This window comes from Embiotoca jacksoni, unplaced genomic scaffold (assembly GCF_022577435.1).
Source record: "Embiotoca jacksoni isolate LCO1_2020_lvr unplaced genomic scaffold, fEmbJac1.0.p SCAF_5, whole genome shotgun sequence".
Lineage (NCBI taxonomy): Eukaryota > Metazoa > Chordata > Actinopteri > Embiotocidae > Embiotoca > Embiotoca jacksoni.
Genome location: NW_027185403.1, coordinates 16,380,426 through 16,396,430, shown reverse-complemented (window position 1 = coordinate 16,396,430; position 16,005 = coordinate 16,380,426). Strand labels below are relative to the sequence as shown.

The 16,005-nt window shown below is 43.9% G+C and overlaps 1 protein-coding gene across 1 annotated transcript in view; it reads right to left on the bottom strand.

The window, feature by feature from the left end:
- Positions 1-16,005, bottom strand: part of tenm1 (teneurin transmembrane protein 1) — a 170,528-nt gene that overhangs the window by 144,124 nt on the left and 10,399 nt on the right. Inside the window, exons 2-3 of the mRNA XM_069171293.1 lie at positions 12,437-12,708; positions 7,140-7,472 (exon numbers count right to left, since the gene is read on the bottom strand). Of these exons, the coding sequence (XP_069027394.1) occupies positions 7,140-7,472; positions 12,437-12,653 (550 nt within the window). The 5' untranslated portion in view covers positions 12,654-12,708. The remainder of the gene's footprint in view (positions 1-7,139; positions 7,473-12,436; positions 12,709-16,005) is intronic.

The window sequence follows — 16,005 nt, the reverse complement described above, 5'->3', positions numbered from 1 at the left end:
ATCCTCCTTTGGATCAGTGAGCTGTAAAGGTCCATCATGAGGACAACAGGGTGGGGTCCAACATCCTGACAGCTTGTCAAGAACAGAGGCCTGCATGGCTAACTGTGTGACGAGGCCGCTATTAGAGAAGAGAAAACCACACAACAGCTCTGCAGCTACAATAAGGCACCTGGCGGATTCATGGTAGCTCTTCAGCTTCTCCTGGATGGCTGAACGGCCGGTTCAATAAAAACAGTTTCTGGCTCCAGCGGACGTGTTTATAGCGTTTCCTCTGGCCAAGCGCAGCACCAGGGTTAAGTTGATCATCTCTCACTCTGGTAAAATAGCCAGGGGAGTCCATGTACCACTAGATCAACTCCACAACTTAAAGACCCTAAACGTTACAGCTCAGATGATCGATATGGCACTGAGCAATGTTCTTTACGAGCTAATAGACAAATCCATTCCTGCAAAACCCCTTGGGCCTTGGGAAGGCAAGAAGGGAGTTAGAGTATGCCGCTGTTTGCCTGATGTGGCCACTTAGACCTGCTTCCACGCACACACAAACACACCAGGGAAGTTAGAAGAGACAGTAGGATGCAGCTTGTGTGTGCGCACGCGTGCGTACATGCGATTGTGTCGGCACATCTGCAGATGTCTCTATCTCAGAGGATATCGTGGTATCCTGAGGTTATCACGGCTGCAGAGCTGCCAAAAGGAGATTTGTGTCCTTCAACATCAGAAGGAGGAAAAACACATAAAATCCATTTCATTCACGTGGGTTAAATGCTCTTATCTGACACTCCTGGATAAGAGAGCTTACATGAAACATTTGTAACTCTCACTATCTAATTAAAAATCCAGATTGCCTAATAAATGTCAGAATTGCATCATAAAGTAGAGAAATCCTCAAAATCTGACTCCCATCTAAAATCTAATTCTGTGTAACACCTGTTGCTATTTCACCAGGTTCCATCAGTACACCTCCACGGTATTTCAAACATAGCTTTAACATCTACTAGACTGCAAGCTAAAATTAAAAGTGGTCTAAAACCTGCCAGTATTTTCTAATGATGGCTCTCTAATATCCTGTGCGGTGTCTTTACTTGCCAGCGAGCCTCTCTTACTTGCTCTCTTCTCTGTGCCCTCCCTTTGTCTTTCCCTGTGCTGCGCGCTTGCTCATTAAACCATGCGGCCAGTTTTGTACTCCACTCTCCCACCCTTTGTCTCCACGCCCTTTTCTAACCTTCTGCGATTCTTTCTTGAACACAGATTGGCCAAACTTGACTGAAAAACTTTTGGCACATCATTATAAAAATAATGGACCATGTTTATAAAGGATATGAGGGCCCTCTTTGACATTGTGCAGTCCCCTAGGCCCTCCAACAACCTAGTTTATAGGCGGCATGTAACATTTATGTTTAAGGTAACATTCATGCTTGTCTTATTCCAAGGCAAGGACAACACCCACACAGTGAAAGAATATTTCAAATGACTTTATTTGAAGGTCTAATGGCAGCGATCTATTTTGGGGCCATATGCCTCATTTAGTTAGTTGCTAAGTGTAGAAGTGGCAGCATCTACTTTGTTACCGAGTAACTTTCACACACAGGCAGAGAATATAAATTTAGCTTATCCTTAATTTACTGGACAAGCATATTAAGAGAAATTGAAATTAGTGAGGATAGATGTGAGAAAAGCCTTCTCCAGTAAACATGGTACTTTTTGAATTCACAGTAATGTCACTGAAAACAGTGAAAGCATTTCTGAATTCTAACCGATGAGGACATGAGGGAGGCTGTTAACTTCTCCTGTATTTTTCAATTGCTTTAGCGCTGCAGATAACTATTAATTTCATAATCAGATAGTCTGAAAACTATTTTTTTTATTAGTTGATGTGGGCTAACCTGCTTCAATGAATCCACACTGAAACTGTTTTTCAGTGTTGCTTTCATAAGGCTGGATTGCTAACTCGGGGACTGTAAATGTTTGAGGCAATCTGAAGACCCATTTTCTTCAAACCATTATCTGCAGTGTACGGCGGAAATGGAACACTCAAACCTTTCTAGTGCATTAATTTAGTGCTGTGATCAGACAGTTATAAAGGAGTTGTCGAGTTTAAAAAAAGAAATAATGGACGTCCTGCGGCCAATCAGGATCAAGTGCTTGCAGAGGCCATGGTAATTACACAGATATTTGCATTTTAGCACAGAAAGTTATTGGGTATAATGACTGATAGAGCCTTTCACTGGACTGCAGCCCTATGCAGCCTTAGAACCCGTTCTGCTCGGAGGACGACGTGTGAAAAGTGCAGCGATGTAAAACCAGCAGGCTGTCTGCTACATGCCAATGTGTCAGTCTCAAAAGTGGAGGGAAAAATGATAAGCTATGAGAAAAGAGAGAGGAGTAAAACTGATTCAACTAATGACAAAGTGGTCAACTAATTAGCATCTCATTATGGGACAGTGTTGTAACCCAGATAATGCAGCCAATCTATTTTTTTTATTATTCCACACTGCAGTAATTCAGAAGACTGACATCTGCTCTCCTCTTTCTCTCAGCATTTATTGTAGTGCTCCCACCCAGTGACAGTAACCAGCACCTCTAAAGCTCTCTTCTTAACTCAATCTTGTTTACTTAATCCATGCACAAACAGCCATGTAATAACCGACAGGTACAGTGACTGCCCTTGTCATCACACTGCAGTTGCCAGACAACTATGATGATGGTGTATACCACCATGTAAGAATTGTCATTTTCACATTTCTGTGTGTGTTTAAATTAATTAAACAACATACTGCTTAGTTTCTTTCTTCCTCTATTCTTTATGCTAATAAACAAATTGCCGCCTATAGTTTTTTAGCTGCACATGTAACGGCAGGTTTTAGCCGCTCTCAGGCTCGGTCCTCTGCTCTCCCGCTGTTCGAAGAGGAAATAAGAGGAAATCTCAAAGCCCCTTCTTTATGAGAAATATAGCTCCGGCTTTCTGTGCACACAAAACAAAGCCTAAACATCAGTTTGTCTTCTGCAAGTTTAGCACCAACATTGGTCCATAAACAACAGAGGGAGACCAAAAGATCCTTTGTGTGGCTTCATTTTACCTCATTCATTTCGCTGTTTAATTTCAGATCAATTACAAACTGAAATGTCCAAAGAAATACAACTGAATCACTGCTTTTACTATTTCATAATACATGTAGCTATCATACAGCAGCAGGGTGGATTTGGGCATTTCCAAAGTGAAAGAGTTGCTGTTCTGATTTATGCCCAACAGCAGTGAAATCCTTCGTTGATAATTATTAACTGTTCCCAACACATATCTGATTGGTCAGGATCTAAAGGCACATGGCATTCTATATTTTTCTACCTTTAATACAGTTGTGCTGTCACGCACAGATTCACAGTTTATGAGCTATATCGTTACATGGCAACCATCCTCAGGTTGAGTCCTGTGCTCCATTACAGCTGTTGCCCATTTTAATGTTACACTTTGTAAAAGTCCATAAAATTCACTGTAGAAAGTCAGAAATATTTTGTTTTGACCAGTCGAGTTTATTACTTTAAAATGTGTCGTTTTCTCAAAAACCTCTTGTAGTATCGTAGTATCTATAGTGGCAACCCACTGTGTCGCCAGAATTGGAGCCAGAATTGACCATATTTGGACGAGAGGTTAGAGCAGGGGAGGAGCAAGAGCTGGATCTGAATGAGTGCCTGAAGACACTGACCTGCAACCTGACTGCAGCCCAGGCATGTCAATGAAACCATGCACACCCCCAAACATACTTATCTTTGAGGCCTAATAACTAATTAATTATGGAATTATTTTGAGAAGGACAACTAATCCAAAAGAGGGAATTAAGCTAATAACACCATAATGAGCCTGAGGTTTTTTGGACCCAGCCCCTCGTGGCCCTCAGTGGTATTGCAGTTTAAGGCAGTTCCGCATTGGCTTCAGTTTTCCGACCTGAAGACATCATCCATTTTTATATTTATCCACCCAGATAGTTTGTGTTCTTTTGTCCAGGTTTTGAGTTTGCAGTAAAGTAGGAAAACTCTCTCAACAGCAGGTAGCTGAAAGTTGGTAACCCTGGTAACAGACAGGCAAGAGAGTTCTGGATATATTCTCATCTGACTCTCTAAGAGAGCTATTATGTTTGTTCTATCCTTTTATCATTTGGCAATAAAACAGACTTAGTCTGGAGATGTATTCACCTACAGATTGTGCACTATAGGATCTATGCATTTCTGGTCTGGAGCTGTTTTAATTATACTTTTCAACTTTGTGGCAATAATTTAGGCAAGGTCCTTTGTTTTTAATTATGACAATTTTCTCATGCACAAAATCAAATCCATAGTCTGAGCCCTGATCTCATCCCCATCCAACACCTTTTGGGATGAATGAAAACTTCAAATGAAACCCACACCTCACCCCAGTCTCCACCCAACTAATGCTGAATTCGAGCAGCTTTGCAGCCAAGAAAAAGTGTAGCAATATATCAATGCCTCTTATGGATTGACGTTTAATAAAAGCACCTGTATGTCCACATACTTCTGACCATATAGTGATCATCCATGCGTATGTGTGTCTGTCAGCACTAAACTCTAGCTGAACTACATTTTGTCTTTCTACTGCCAATCTCCTCTGTTCTTACGGTGCACTGTCGTCAATTCAGGGTGTTGATGTTTCCCTGAGTTTGTCAGAAGGTCTGACTGGTGCTCAAGAATGCCTGCAGCCTTCCTCCAGGGAGGTGTCACAGTTGGTCATGCACGCACACATATACACACACACACACACACACACACACACCTCCACCCCCTCACCACCATCCCAATCACACACGCACACACAGACACACATGAAAGAGAATAAAGACAGACCTCCGTACAAATGTGGCTTCACACACAAACTGAATCTTTTTTCCCTTTTACTCTTTCTTAATATGTCTCTCTATTTTTTTCTCACACTCACATCCACACCTACACACACACACACACACACACACACACACACACACACACACACACACACACACACACACACACACACATAAACACACACATAGTGACTAAATTGACTTGTCAGCTTCAATCAGACCAGGAACAAAAGGATTCCTGCCAGTTTGAAGCTGACATCATTAATGGGTTTGGGAGGGGGTGAGCTCTGAAGACAAAGGGAGTGCAAGGTCGGGCCGACTTAAAATGCACTTTCATTTTGGCAGGGACGTTAGCTTTTTGATTTCAGCCCTTTTACGCCAACATCTTTTTTTGCGAGTGGCTCTAACTTTCATTATCGCTGGGAACAGAGGGGCGTGTGAGACTTTGTTGTGCTGATGGAGAGAAATGTGACATCCATTATGCATTTCCTATTAAAGGATGCCACGCATGGACACACCTGGCCATGTGTCAGAGGGAGATGGACAGGAAGAGGATGAGAATAAATGGGCTGCTGCTGGTGGAGAGGAGACAAAAAAAAGGATTCCAATGCAGCAGAGAAGACAGAGGAAAGTGGTTAAGTGTGAGTGAGAGGAAGAGCATGTTCTTGAGAGTGTGTGTCAAAGTTTGGAGAGCCCTGGTATATACAGTACATCATCATGTGACATAGGAAATCCACACATAAACCAGCTTTCCTGGTGCATTGTAGCATTAAAGCCAAATGCTTTGAACATTCAAATCCTCCCCTCTCACGTCTGTGACTTCATCCATCCTCATTCTCTTCTGCTTCCTCTGCTGCATTCCCATCTGCCTTCCCCTATTTTTTGCAGCTTTAATTCTGACCCTGGATAAAGATGGAGTCCCTCATCTCAAATGGTAATAACTTTGGTCCATATGCACACAGCCATCACAAATTGATTACTGTGTAATACTGCAAGCACTCCCACTCTCCCTCGCTCCCGCTCTCCCTCACGCTCACTCCCTCGCCTCTTCCATCGTATGATTTTCTAGGAGGCTGACTGCATGTCCAGACCGCCTGTCATTAAACAGCACCCCTGGGTGCATCCCGAACATAAACAACCACGTCTTAAAACCCTTCTCGCATGATCTTTCTCCTCCTCTGTCCTCTCATTCTCACAACATCTTTGTCAAACACTCGGAACCAGCTTCTCCTTCACCTGTTTTACCCTCCACCACTCATTTCCTTTTATTCTCATTTTATTCTCATTCTAATTATACCATTACATTACCATTTCTATTCTCTCATTTGCATTTTGCTCTCCCTGTCTCGTATTCTTCCCGTCTCTAATTCTCCTTCTCCCCCCTCTCTCTTTCTCTATCATCCTTCGTTCTCAGCCACTGAATACGTTCCACCTTTTTTGCTGCACATAAACAGACAGTGCCCTTGGGGATGGGTTGGAGAGCTCTGTCTTTGTTTGTGTGCACCTCTAACTAACTCTCCATCTGCGGGGAGCCCAGCCAAGCCCAGCAGTGCAAGACAGATAGCTGGCACCATCCCAGACTCTTCTCTAGTTGGCCCCATATCTTCACCCCCACCTCTCAACTTCTCCTTCCTTCCTTCCAGGCTGTAGTCTTCCCACAGAGGCAGTTGTCAGCTGCCCTCAGGCAGCCAGTCAGCCACTGTAGACGTGAGACCTCTACAATTCCCTCTCCTCAAAGCCTTAAACCAAAATCTGCTTCCGATGGATATTCAATCCTTTTCCAAGTGATACACCGTGGCTGTTTGGCGCTGGACTTTCCTCAAGCTCCATCCCCAGTCAACCGCAGGTTCACCTCCAATACGGGGTCACTTCAGAGACTAAATAACCAATAGCACAGTTTCTGTATTTAGTCACATCAAAGAGCCTTCAAAGAAAGAGGAACTTAAGCGTTAGCATTACTTAAAAAAAACTGAGTTTCAATCACGTAATTGCCCAAGGCTGAAACTTAAACTTTGAGAAGAGTGAAAATTCTATATGTTGTTTTTCTTTGCTTTCATCGGACAGGAATGTCTTCTCATTATAATAAAACTATAAGGATGTAATGTAAAATACTGTCAAGAAAATAAGATAAGGAAGTAGCCCAGGTGCTGCATGCTACTTATATGCATATCACTAAATCATCAAAGGTGTATTTCTACATAAAATGTCTGCTAAATTAATCTCCGCTGCTCATTTTGATGGACAATCCCCTTGAAGAGAGAGAATAAAGGTTTTTTTTCCACTCACCATGGTCGGGCTCAGACTTCCTATCGTGCTCGGTGTCAGTGAGAGAGAGGGCGGAGTTTGCGCGGCTGGTTAGGCAGGAGCTCTGCTCAGACTTCAGGCCGCGCATCCACATGTGCTGCAGGCCATGAGCAGGAGAGGGGTCCACCTCCGGCTCCGTGTCCACGTCTGAGCTCACGCCCAGGGAGTAGCCGCGGCTGTGGACGTGGGCAGCCGGTCCGGAGCACAATGCCTCCTCCTCCTCCTCCTGATGCTGCTGCTGCTGCTGCTGCTGCTGCTGTTGGTGGATGTGGTAGTCTGGGCTCCTCATCTGCCCAGCCTTACAGAAGTCTAAATCTAGAGGAAGGGGAGAGATAACGCAGATTGAGAATCACATAGACATAGATCTTTTAAAGCCTCTAATGCCAGCATGTGTTTTTATTTGCCTCAGCGACTAAGCTGACCAGGTGTCTGTTAGAGACAGCTATTTACAAGCCAAATACCGAACACCTCCCAAATTATGTCAAGGGACAAGCTGTTATTTGAGCAAGCATTTATTAAAAGTTTTTCAGAAGTCCAAATCAAAATGCCACCCTCAATTTTTCTTAATCATTTGCAGTGAAGCTATATCCTGTTCAGGCTGCCTGATGTGTGTTATTGAGCTTGAGATGTATTGAACTGCTGCTCAAACAGAGCACTGATCTCATCTATATTCTCCTTGGTGGGGTGAAGAGATCAGATAAAGATCAAACCTTATTAATATTGACTCAGACTGAGGGAAAAATTGAGCCTCATATGCTTTCAGGTATTAGAACGCCCTCCAATCCCAAGCATCAACCTGTTATCTGAGAACATCAGATATACTGCGTTAGTCCTCTGGTTACACTTCAATTCAATTCAATTCAATTGAGCACTACCTTTTTTTCCTGTAGAGGCAGTTGAGTAAATTTTCTTCCTCACCACCTGAGTTTTCTGTTTGTAATGTGTAAGTGGAAGTGATGGAACTGATGGAATTTTAAAGAAATCAAGGGATAAATTGAAATCTATACAGATAGTAGCCTGGTACCATATAGGCTCCTCCGAGGAAAGAAAGACTTCCCCTCCTTCTCACTTAGTGCAGTACATATGTGTGTTAGGTCAGGTCCTCTGAACACTAACCACAGTGTTTCAATAAAAGCCACAGTCCTGTTGACCACCCCATTGACCAGCACCGTGTCCTGCTGTGGCTGTTTGATGGGGTCAGGACCAACTGTGGCACACATACTGTTCTGCTGGAATTAAACCGACCTAAGATTGGTCACTGCTGCACACTACTGTTTAGCTCAAATTGGCTGCAAGAGGCCAATTCAGGAGCAAATAGGCTATTTCCCAGTAGCAACAAAACATAGATCGACTGCACCCTCAAAAGTCGTCTAAACAGTTTGTTTTGAAAAATATCTATAACACAACCAAAGATTTTAGGAGGAGATTAGAGGGGAAATCATTTTTTGAATAGTTTCCTATTTCCTGCTATTACAGTCAGCTGCTCCCCGATACTTCAGCACATAAACGACTATTTATATATTACAGTATTTTTGACAGTACTTTCACCCAGTGTTGTAATTACTGTCATAAGCAAAAATCTGATTGTGTGATAATCCCAATCAGATTGTGAAATAATAATGTGAAAAAGATAAACATTTGAGTTTTTAGTTTTGTGGGGTCAGGTAGTTCTTAAAGAAAAAAAAAAACCCAGGAAAGACGCAGAGACAATAAAGGGTGTCCAGTAGCTCTCTTTTGTCCTCTTGGTGGCTCCTCACCTTTTAAATCTGTTTTACTTACAGATTAAGTTAACTATCTATAAACAGTGTCCACCATCAAGATGGGAGAAATTGTGAGTTGCTAAAAGCTCATCTGAGACTCCTCTAATTGTTATTGTGGACTGTTAGCGATACTCTTGTGAAGTTAATGTACTCTGGGCAGGTAGACTGCCCTGCTGTGTGACGGAAGAGATTGCTGGGACCATATGCAGCCAAAGAAAACAACTCGGTATCATGCCAAAGCATAATACTCCAGCAGTTCACTAGAGGATGTTGGGTCAGTGTCATGTTTAAGCATAAAAGTAAGGTGCCTTTGATTTAGGCACCAAAAACTACGTGGTTAAGTTTAGGGAAAGATCATGATTTGGGTTTAAGTAAGTAGCATTATGTACATCACATAAGTGATTTAATGTATGTTGTGTACCTCAAATGCTTAAAGTGTTACGTAAGTAACTTACTTACATTACTTAAAAGAAATCTATATTGACTTTTGCTTTCTTACTAACTCGAACACACAGTCCTCAGGGTGAAAGTCATGTGTTTTTTCCATCCAACTCTCCCTGACCTCCTACCTGTGAGACCTCTTTGTACTTTGTCACATTACCTCATTCTTCGATCCTGCTCATACAGGTGTGTTTTTCACACCTATATGATGCAAAACATGACACTGTCAGGGTATCTTCTAATGGGCCGATGGGTGTATGACACACTTTGGTGTGATACTGCGCTGAGAGGAAAAGCTGCAGGTAGTATGTTGGATTCTGGATTAAAAAATAAATCTGTTTTGATTTAAGACAGTAAAGGATGGTACTGTTTTTTTGGCGAAGGTACTGGCAGTAGTATAGTGCAGTAGTGTATTAACACTAGAGTTTCTATATTTCACAGATTACCATAATTTAACCAACTTCATCATAAGATGTTATTTTCAAGAATGAGTTGCAGTAGGTGGTGAAAGGTTCCAACATAACTCAAACTATCATATTTTTGTTAGGCTCTGACTTCTGAATAATTCAAACATTTATGCTGAAACTCATTTCTGATTTTGTAAACAAAATGATGAAAAGCATGAATTAATTAATTTGAGTTAATTAATAGGCAAACAAAAAATGAAATTATTTTGGTCAGCGCTGTGAAAGAGCTGTGGATCTACTGTATGTGTCTATCCATCAACAGTATATTTCTCACATAAAGAGGCTAAGCAGGGACAGGTGCGATGTCGAGAAGATCCAAAGAGCAGGTAAACGCAGAAAGATGAATTTAAACAGCTGGGAAAAGAGCAGGGAGGAACGGAAGGGAGGAGAGGGCAAGCTGTGGCGGTTTAAAAGATGAAGGAAAATATGAAGAACATGGGTGGGGAATTGGGGGAGAAACGAATTGGCTGATCTTTGTCAGGAACACCGTAATCCATTAAAAATGTCACTGGAGGCAATGTCCTCCCTTAACAGTTGGTTACTTAGGTAGGGTATACTATATATAACTCTGTTGCCCAAAGATGAACAGATGTGCTTTGCAGAACCGGCTGCCATTGACATTTCAAAGGCTGCTTTGGGGGTCTTCTGCACCTGACCATATGACACTGATGACAGGGGATGCTGTTTGTTATGGAAACAGAAAGACTGAGCAACTGCAGAAAAAGGCATGTGCTCTTTGACAACATGGTGTTGTGGACGATATTGAAACAACATCATAATGACTAATGGCCATTGATAGGTCACTGTAAGGCGAACAGTGCGACAAAATCCATAGCAGGTGGCATTCATTACATTACATTTCATTTAGCTGACGCTTTTATCCAAAGCGACTTACAATAAGTGCATTCAAACATGAGAGTACAAAACCCAGAACAACAGGAATCAAGAAAATACAATTTCTTCAAGAAAGCCAAACTACAAAGTGTTAAAAGTAAGTGCCATTTAAGCGCTATTAAAGTTCTCCTATTCAAGGTAAAGTCTGAAGAGGTGTGTTTTTAGTTTGCGGCGGAAGATGTACAGACTTTCTGCTGTCCTGATGTCGTTGGGGAGCTCATTTCACCATTTAGGAGCCAGGACAGCAAACAGTTGTGATTTTGTAGAGTGTTTAGCTCACAGTGAGGGAGAAACAAGCCGATTGGTAGAAGCAGAGCGGAGTGAACGGGCTGGGGTGTAAGGTTGGACCATGTCCTGGATGTAGACTGGACCCGATCTGTTCGCAGCGCGGTACGCAAGTACCAATGTTTTAAAACGGATGCGGGCAGCTACTGGTAACCAGTGAAGGGAGCAGAGGAGCGGAGTAGTGGGAGTGTATTTTAGGAGGTTAAAGACCAGTCGAGCTGCTGCATTCTGGATGAGCTGAAGAGGTCGGATGGCACTACCAGGTAGACCTGCCAGGAGGGAGTTACAGTAGTCCAGACCTGAGATGACCAGAGCCTGGACCAGAACCTGGAAGGAAAAGTAGTTCGGTCTTGTCGAGGTTAATTTTCAGGTGGTGTGAGGACATCCACTGAGAGATGTCAGTCAGACAGGCAGAGATTCGTGCAGCTACCTGTGTTTCAGATCGGGGAAAAAAGAGGATCAGTTGGGTGTCATCAGCATAGCTGCGGTAGGAAAAGCCATGCGAGTGAATGAGAGAGCCGAGAGAGTTGGTGTACAGAGAGAAGAGGAGGGGACCCAGGACAGAGCCTTGAGCGACACCAGTAGTGAGAGGACAAGGTTCAGACACAGATCCTCTCCAAGTTACCCGGTAAGTGCGGTCGTTGCATTCAAACCCTGAACTCCTCGGAGCAGCCTGCTCATCAGGAGTTGTAACTGTTATGAATGGCTGATGCTGCTTGTTAGCATGGTGGGTAGGTCTTGCAGAGTAGCAGGAGGTTGAGGTAGCAGAAAGAGTACCTATTGATCACCATGAACCCTGCACAGCGGCGCGCTCCTGATGAGGAGCGGCTTCTCTCTTAACACCACACATGACCTGCATAAAGGCCATCCATCACAGCGAGCGCTGGCCCATTTCTCCTCCTGTCACCGGCACGGGAGAATTTTTCGGTGTGTACGTGTCAAACTGTGTGTGTGTGTGTGTGTGTGTGTGTGTGTGTGTGTGTGTGTGTGTGTGTGTGTGTGTGTGTGTGTGTGCGTGCGTGCGTGTGTGTGTGTGTGCGCGCGTGTGTGTGCGCGCGTGTGTGTGTGTCTCTGTCCGCCTGTGTCTGTAGCTGTGTGTGTGTAATGAAGGGTGGTGTTCCACCCCGGGTGAGGCCAGAGAGGTTTGGGGTTGACCTAGTTTTGCTGTGGGAGAGAAATATCACCTCCGTGGAGAAGAGGTAATTGGCTGCCTTCGACTGTCCTTCTGGCTCATTGTGGACTGTAATAGGTAATTCACATAGGTCCTTTTAAAGACCTCTGTGTGTGTGTATGAGTGTGTCTGCTGTATGTGTGTCTTTTGGTGCCAGTATCCATTTGAGTCCACATAAAGTATCAGTGCACCTGTGTATTTTCAGGTAACTACGTCCAGCCTAAGCAATGCCCTGACACCACGATAAGTACGACCTGCTACCTGGTTGGGGTTGGCTGTAGTTGCTCTGTCGTTCCCGGTGTGAACCCAGGGTGAGGCGTAGCTCGTGTGTGTAGTCAGGCAGGGTTTCGCGGGAGGTGTAGGAGCGGTGATGGGTGCGGCCGTCCTCGCTCTCATCGGACGAGCTGGTGTAGGACATCTCCATCTCATGGCGTCCCTTCGACAACGGCTGGTAGGGTTTACTGTCCATCTCCTCCATGGCTCGTAGGGCTCCACTTAGTCACTCAGCACAGCCACAGCACAGAGCTCAGAGTCTGGAGGAAGGGCAGTTGAGGGAGACGACGAGGAAGAGGGAGAGAGATACAGTGAGGGAGGGAGGAAAAAGGATGGGCCAGTGGGGGGAAATGAAAGGAAACAGGGGATTGAACAGACAGGGTAGAGGAGAAAAATAGAACAAGAAGCCTGTTATTGAACACAGTGGAACAATACTGCAACATCTGCTCATTCCAATTACAGCGGACATTCATAAACAGTTTTCAGCTTCTTTCATTCTTCACACCAAAGGTTACCTCCGAATCAATGTACTCAGAAGGGGCCGCGATGGAAGCCATTATGTCCACATGAGTTTGAAGAGAAATTGGCCAAAATCAGGCACAGTTTATTGTTCTGTCAGTTGTGGTTTCTGTTTCCTCTCCGAGCTTTATCTCTCTCTTTCAGACAACCATTGACAAGTTACAGATAAATCAACAAATTTGTAGCTGTCGCTCCCTTTAAACACTGCGGCTCACAAGATTCTGAAGTCCTGATGAAACACTATGAGACACTAGTGTCATTGCCCTCCCAAATGGAGTAATGATAAATCAGCTCTTTTAGCTCCATTCAGCTCAGATGCTCTTCTTCTCTCAACCACATCAAAAAAATCTTCTTCTGATAACGTCCAGAGCCATACACTTCTACCGCCATAGCTAATGACTGATTGGGACAATGATTAGAGCACAGAAGAAGTGATTAGAAAATACTTCATTTATATTAGTTCTCTTTCACCGTGCCCTGCTCGAGGCCTTTCCAGCCTATTTCCTGCAGTTATAAAGCTTCTAAATGGAGCTTGAGAGGGTCATTGCTCATAGAGACAAAGTGCTATGGTATTGACCTCTTCAGGGAGTCCTGTAGTCCATATATCAAAGCCATTAGAGCGTGCCTGCTCAATACCTCAGAGATCTGCAGCACAGGGTGATCACCACTAGTCTGATACAAGTTTACAGCTGACCTTTCTACTACTGCAGTAATGCTTTTATTCCACCTGAAAGACTCCTTCCCCTGGCCTTGTGCTCACCCTCCCCATTCCCTACATGCATGCAAACACACAGGCCGGTCTGCATTACACACACACACACACACACACACACACACACACACACACACACACACACACACACACAAACACACACACACACACACACACACACATACAAACACACACACACACACACACACACACACACAAACACACACACACACACACACACACACACACACACACACACACACACACACACACACACACACACACACAAACACACGCAAATTACCCACTGACCTATGACAGGAGACAGTCAAAAAATGGGCCGAGTCGCTCGCACATTTATCCCACACACACCCTCCACCCCCTGCTGACATTATCATAGCACACATGATCTGTAAAAGCTCTTTCGCTCCATCCGTCTTTTTGTTTTCCCTTTAATGGTGGCACTAAGCACGACAGCACCTTTAAAATACGTAAACACATTTTTTTGCCTCCACTCATCTTGGCCGCATTGTAGTATACAGTAAGCTCTTCCACACACAAACACACACACTTGTGGTTCCCTGCAATCACGATGCCTTTCATTTTGATTGGCAGGAGTTATTGCAAGGAATCAAAGCCCGCTATTATCTCAGCTTCCCTGTCAGAATGGGATTGACTGGTGTCACCTTCTCTCTGGTACGGCGAGGAGTGAGTATACATTACCCTCTGAGCTCTGAGCTTGCTGCAGGCACTGACTGCTGTCTGTCTCTACAGAGGCTCTCCGTCCTGTTTTATGTCTGTCACACACTTACACACGAGAATGAAAGCATGCAATCCAGCACAAGGGTGCACCATCTTGTTCCCACGTCACGTGTGTGGACATACACAGACAGTCTAGGCAACATGTTTGCTTAGTACATGCAGTCCTGCATGTATTTGACGTGTATAGACGTGGTTTCCTTTACAACACACCTCTCCTGGTTAACCCCCCCCCCCTCTTTTACCATCCCTCTTTCTTGTCCACCTCTGCTCGCCCTCCTCCTTCCCTCTCATCCTTCCTCTTCCTCCCTTAGCTTACATGCTTCTTCCACCCTCCACCTCGTCCTTTGAGGCCCCTGCATTTAGAGAAGTAAGCCTGCTGGCGGGGGTTATTCCTGCTAATTCTAGCCCACAGTGGGGTGCCCATTAGGGGGTTTGATTCTCCGTTTTGATGTCGAAACCTGGAGGTTGTTTCCTAGAGCCGAGCTCACTTCAAACAAGACACATCGGCGTTCTCTAGGACGAGTCAGCATGTGCCACCTGAGCACAACACCAGCCTGGATTTGCAGTTGAGGAATAACCACCTTTGGGGCGTAGTGGGCACCACGGCTCGGCTATGGGTTGCTATTCATAGAACACAAACAAGAACAGCCCTGGAAAGGTCGGCGGATGTTGTAATAATTGGTTCCATGCTGGAGTAAATTTTTTATACGGGAATCTTCAAAACCCTCACTACAAGATTTGTATCATCTCTCTCATCATTTTTTCATGTTCATGTAGAGTGGGGGACTACACTGTGCAATGAAGGTAGCCTTAGTCAATCTAAGTGTTTAGCTGATTGTATCTCTATACAGCCAGTTACTGACAATGCTCTTCATCATCTGAATGTAAAAGTAAAGTATGTAAAGAAAGAAATGACTCCAAATATGCATTTCAACCAACTGTATAAACCACAGAACACAGAGGAGTCACTTATAGATAGACTGCTGTCAGAAAATACACCAAAATAAATAAGTTATTGTTCAGAGATGCGACAAATGGATTAACAGTGAGTGATATATGCAGTGACCACTGTATGTATACTTTATTGTATGATCCTATGCCTAATTTAGTTCTAATCTATAATTCATCGGTGTGTAATGAACTCTTCACCACACGGTTTAAAATTAATATGAAATGACAACCCTGAGTAAAACACATGCATCACTTTACATTGTTATCTCCATCCTCCTCTTTCTGTCTCATATCAATCCCTCTTTCACAAGCACACACATACGCACTCACACGCACGGGAGTGATAATCCAGGGTTACACAGATGCAATAATATCAAATGGGACCCTTCACCCCCTTAAACCCCTCCTTCTATTCATCTTTTCTTTCAAACAGTGCAACCACTGGCCATCGGGCTGTTTTTTTCCCCCCAAATCTGCTTAGAGAAGTGATCGAGGCTCAAAGAGACAGTTGCTTTTAAACAGGATTTACGCTCCAAGTCTTCTGCAGAGGGGCGGGGTCCCTCAGATGTCCAACAACAGCAGCGAAAACACAAACAGCATGGCAGAGATCATC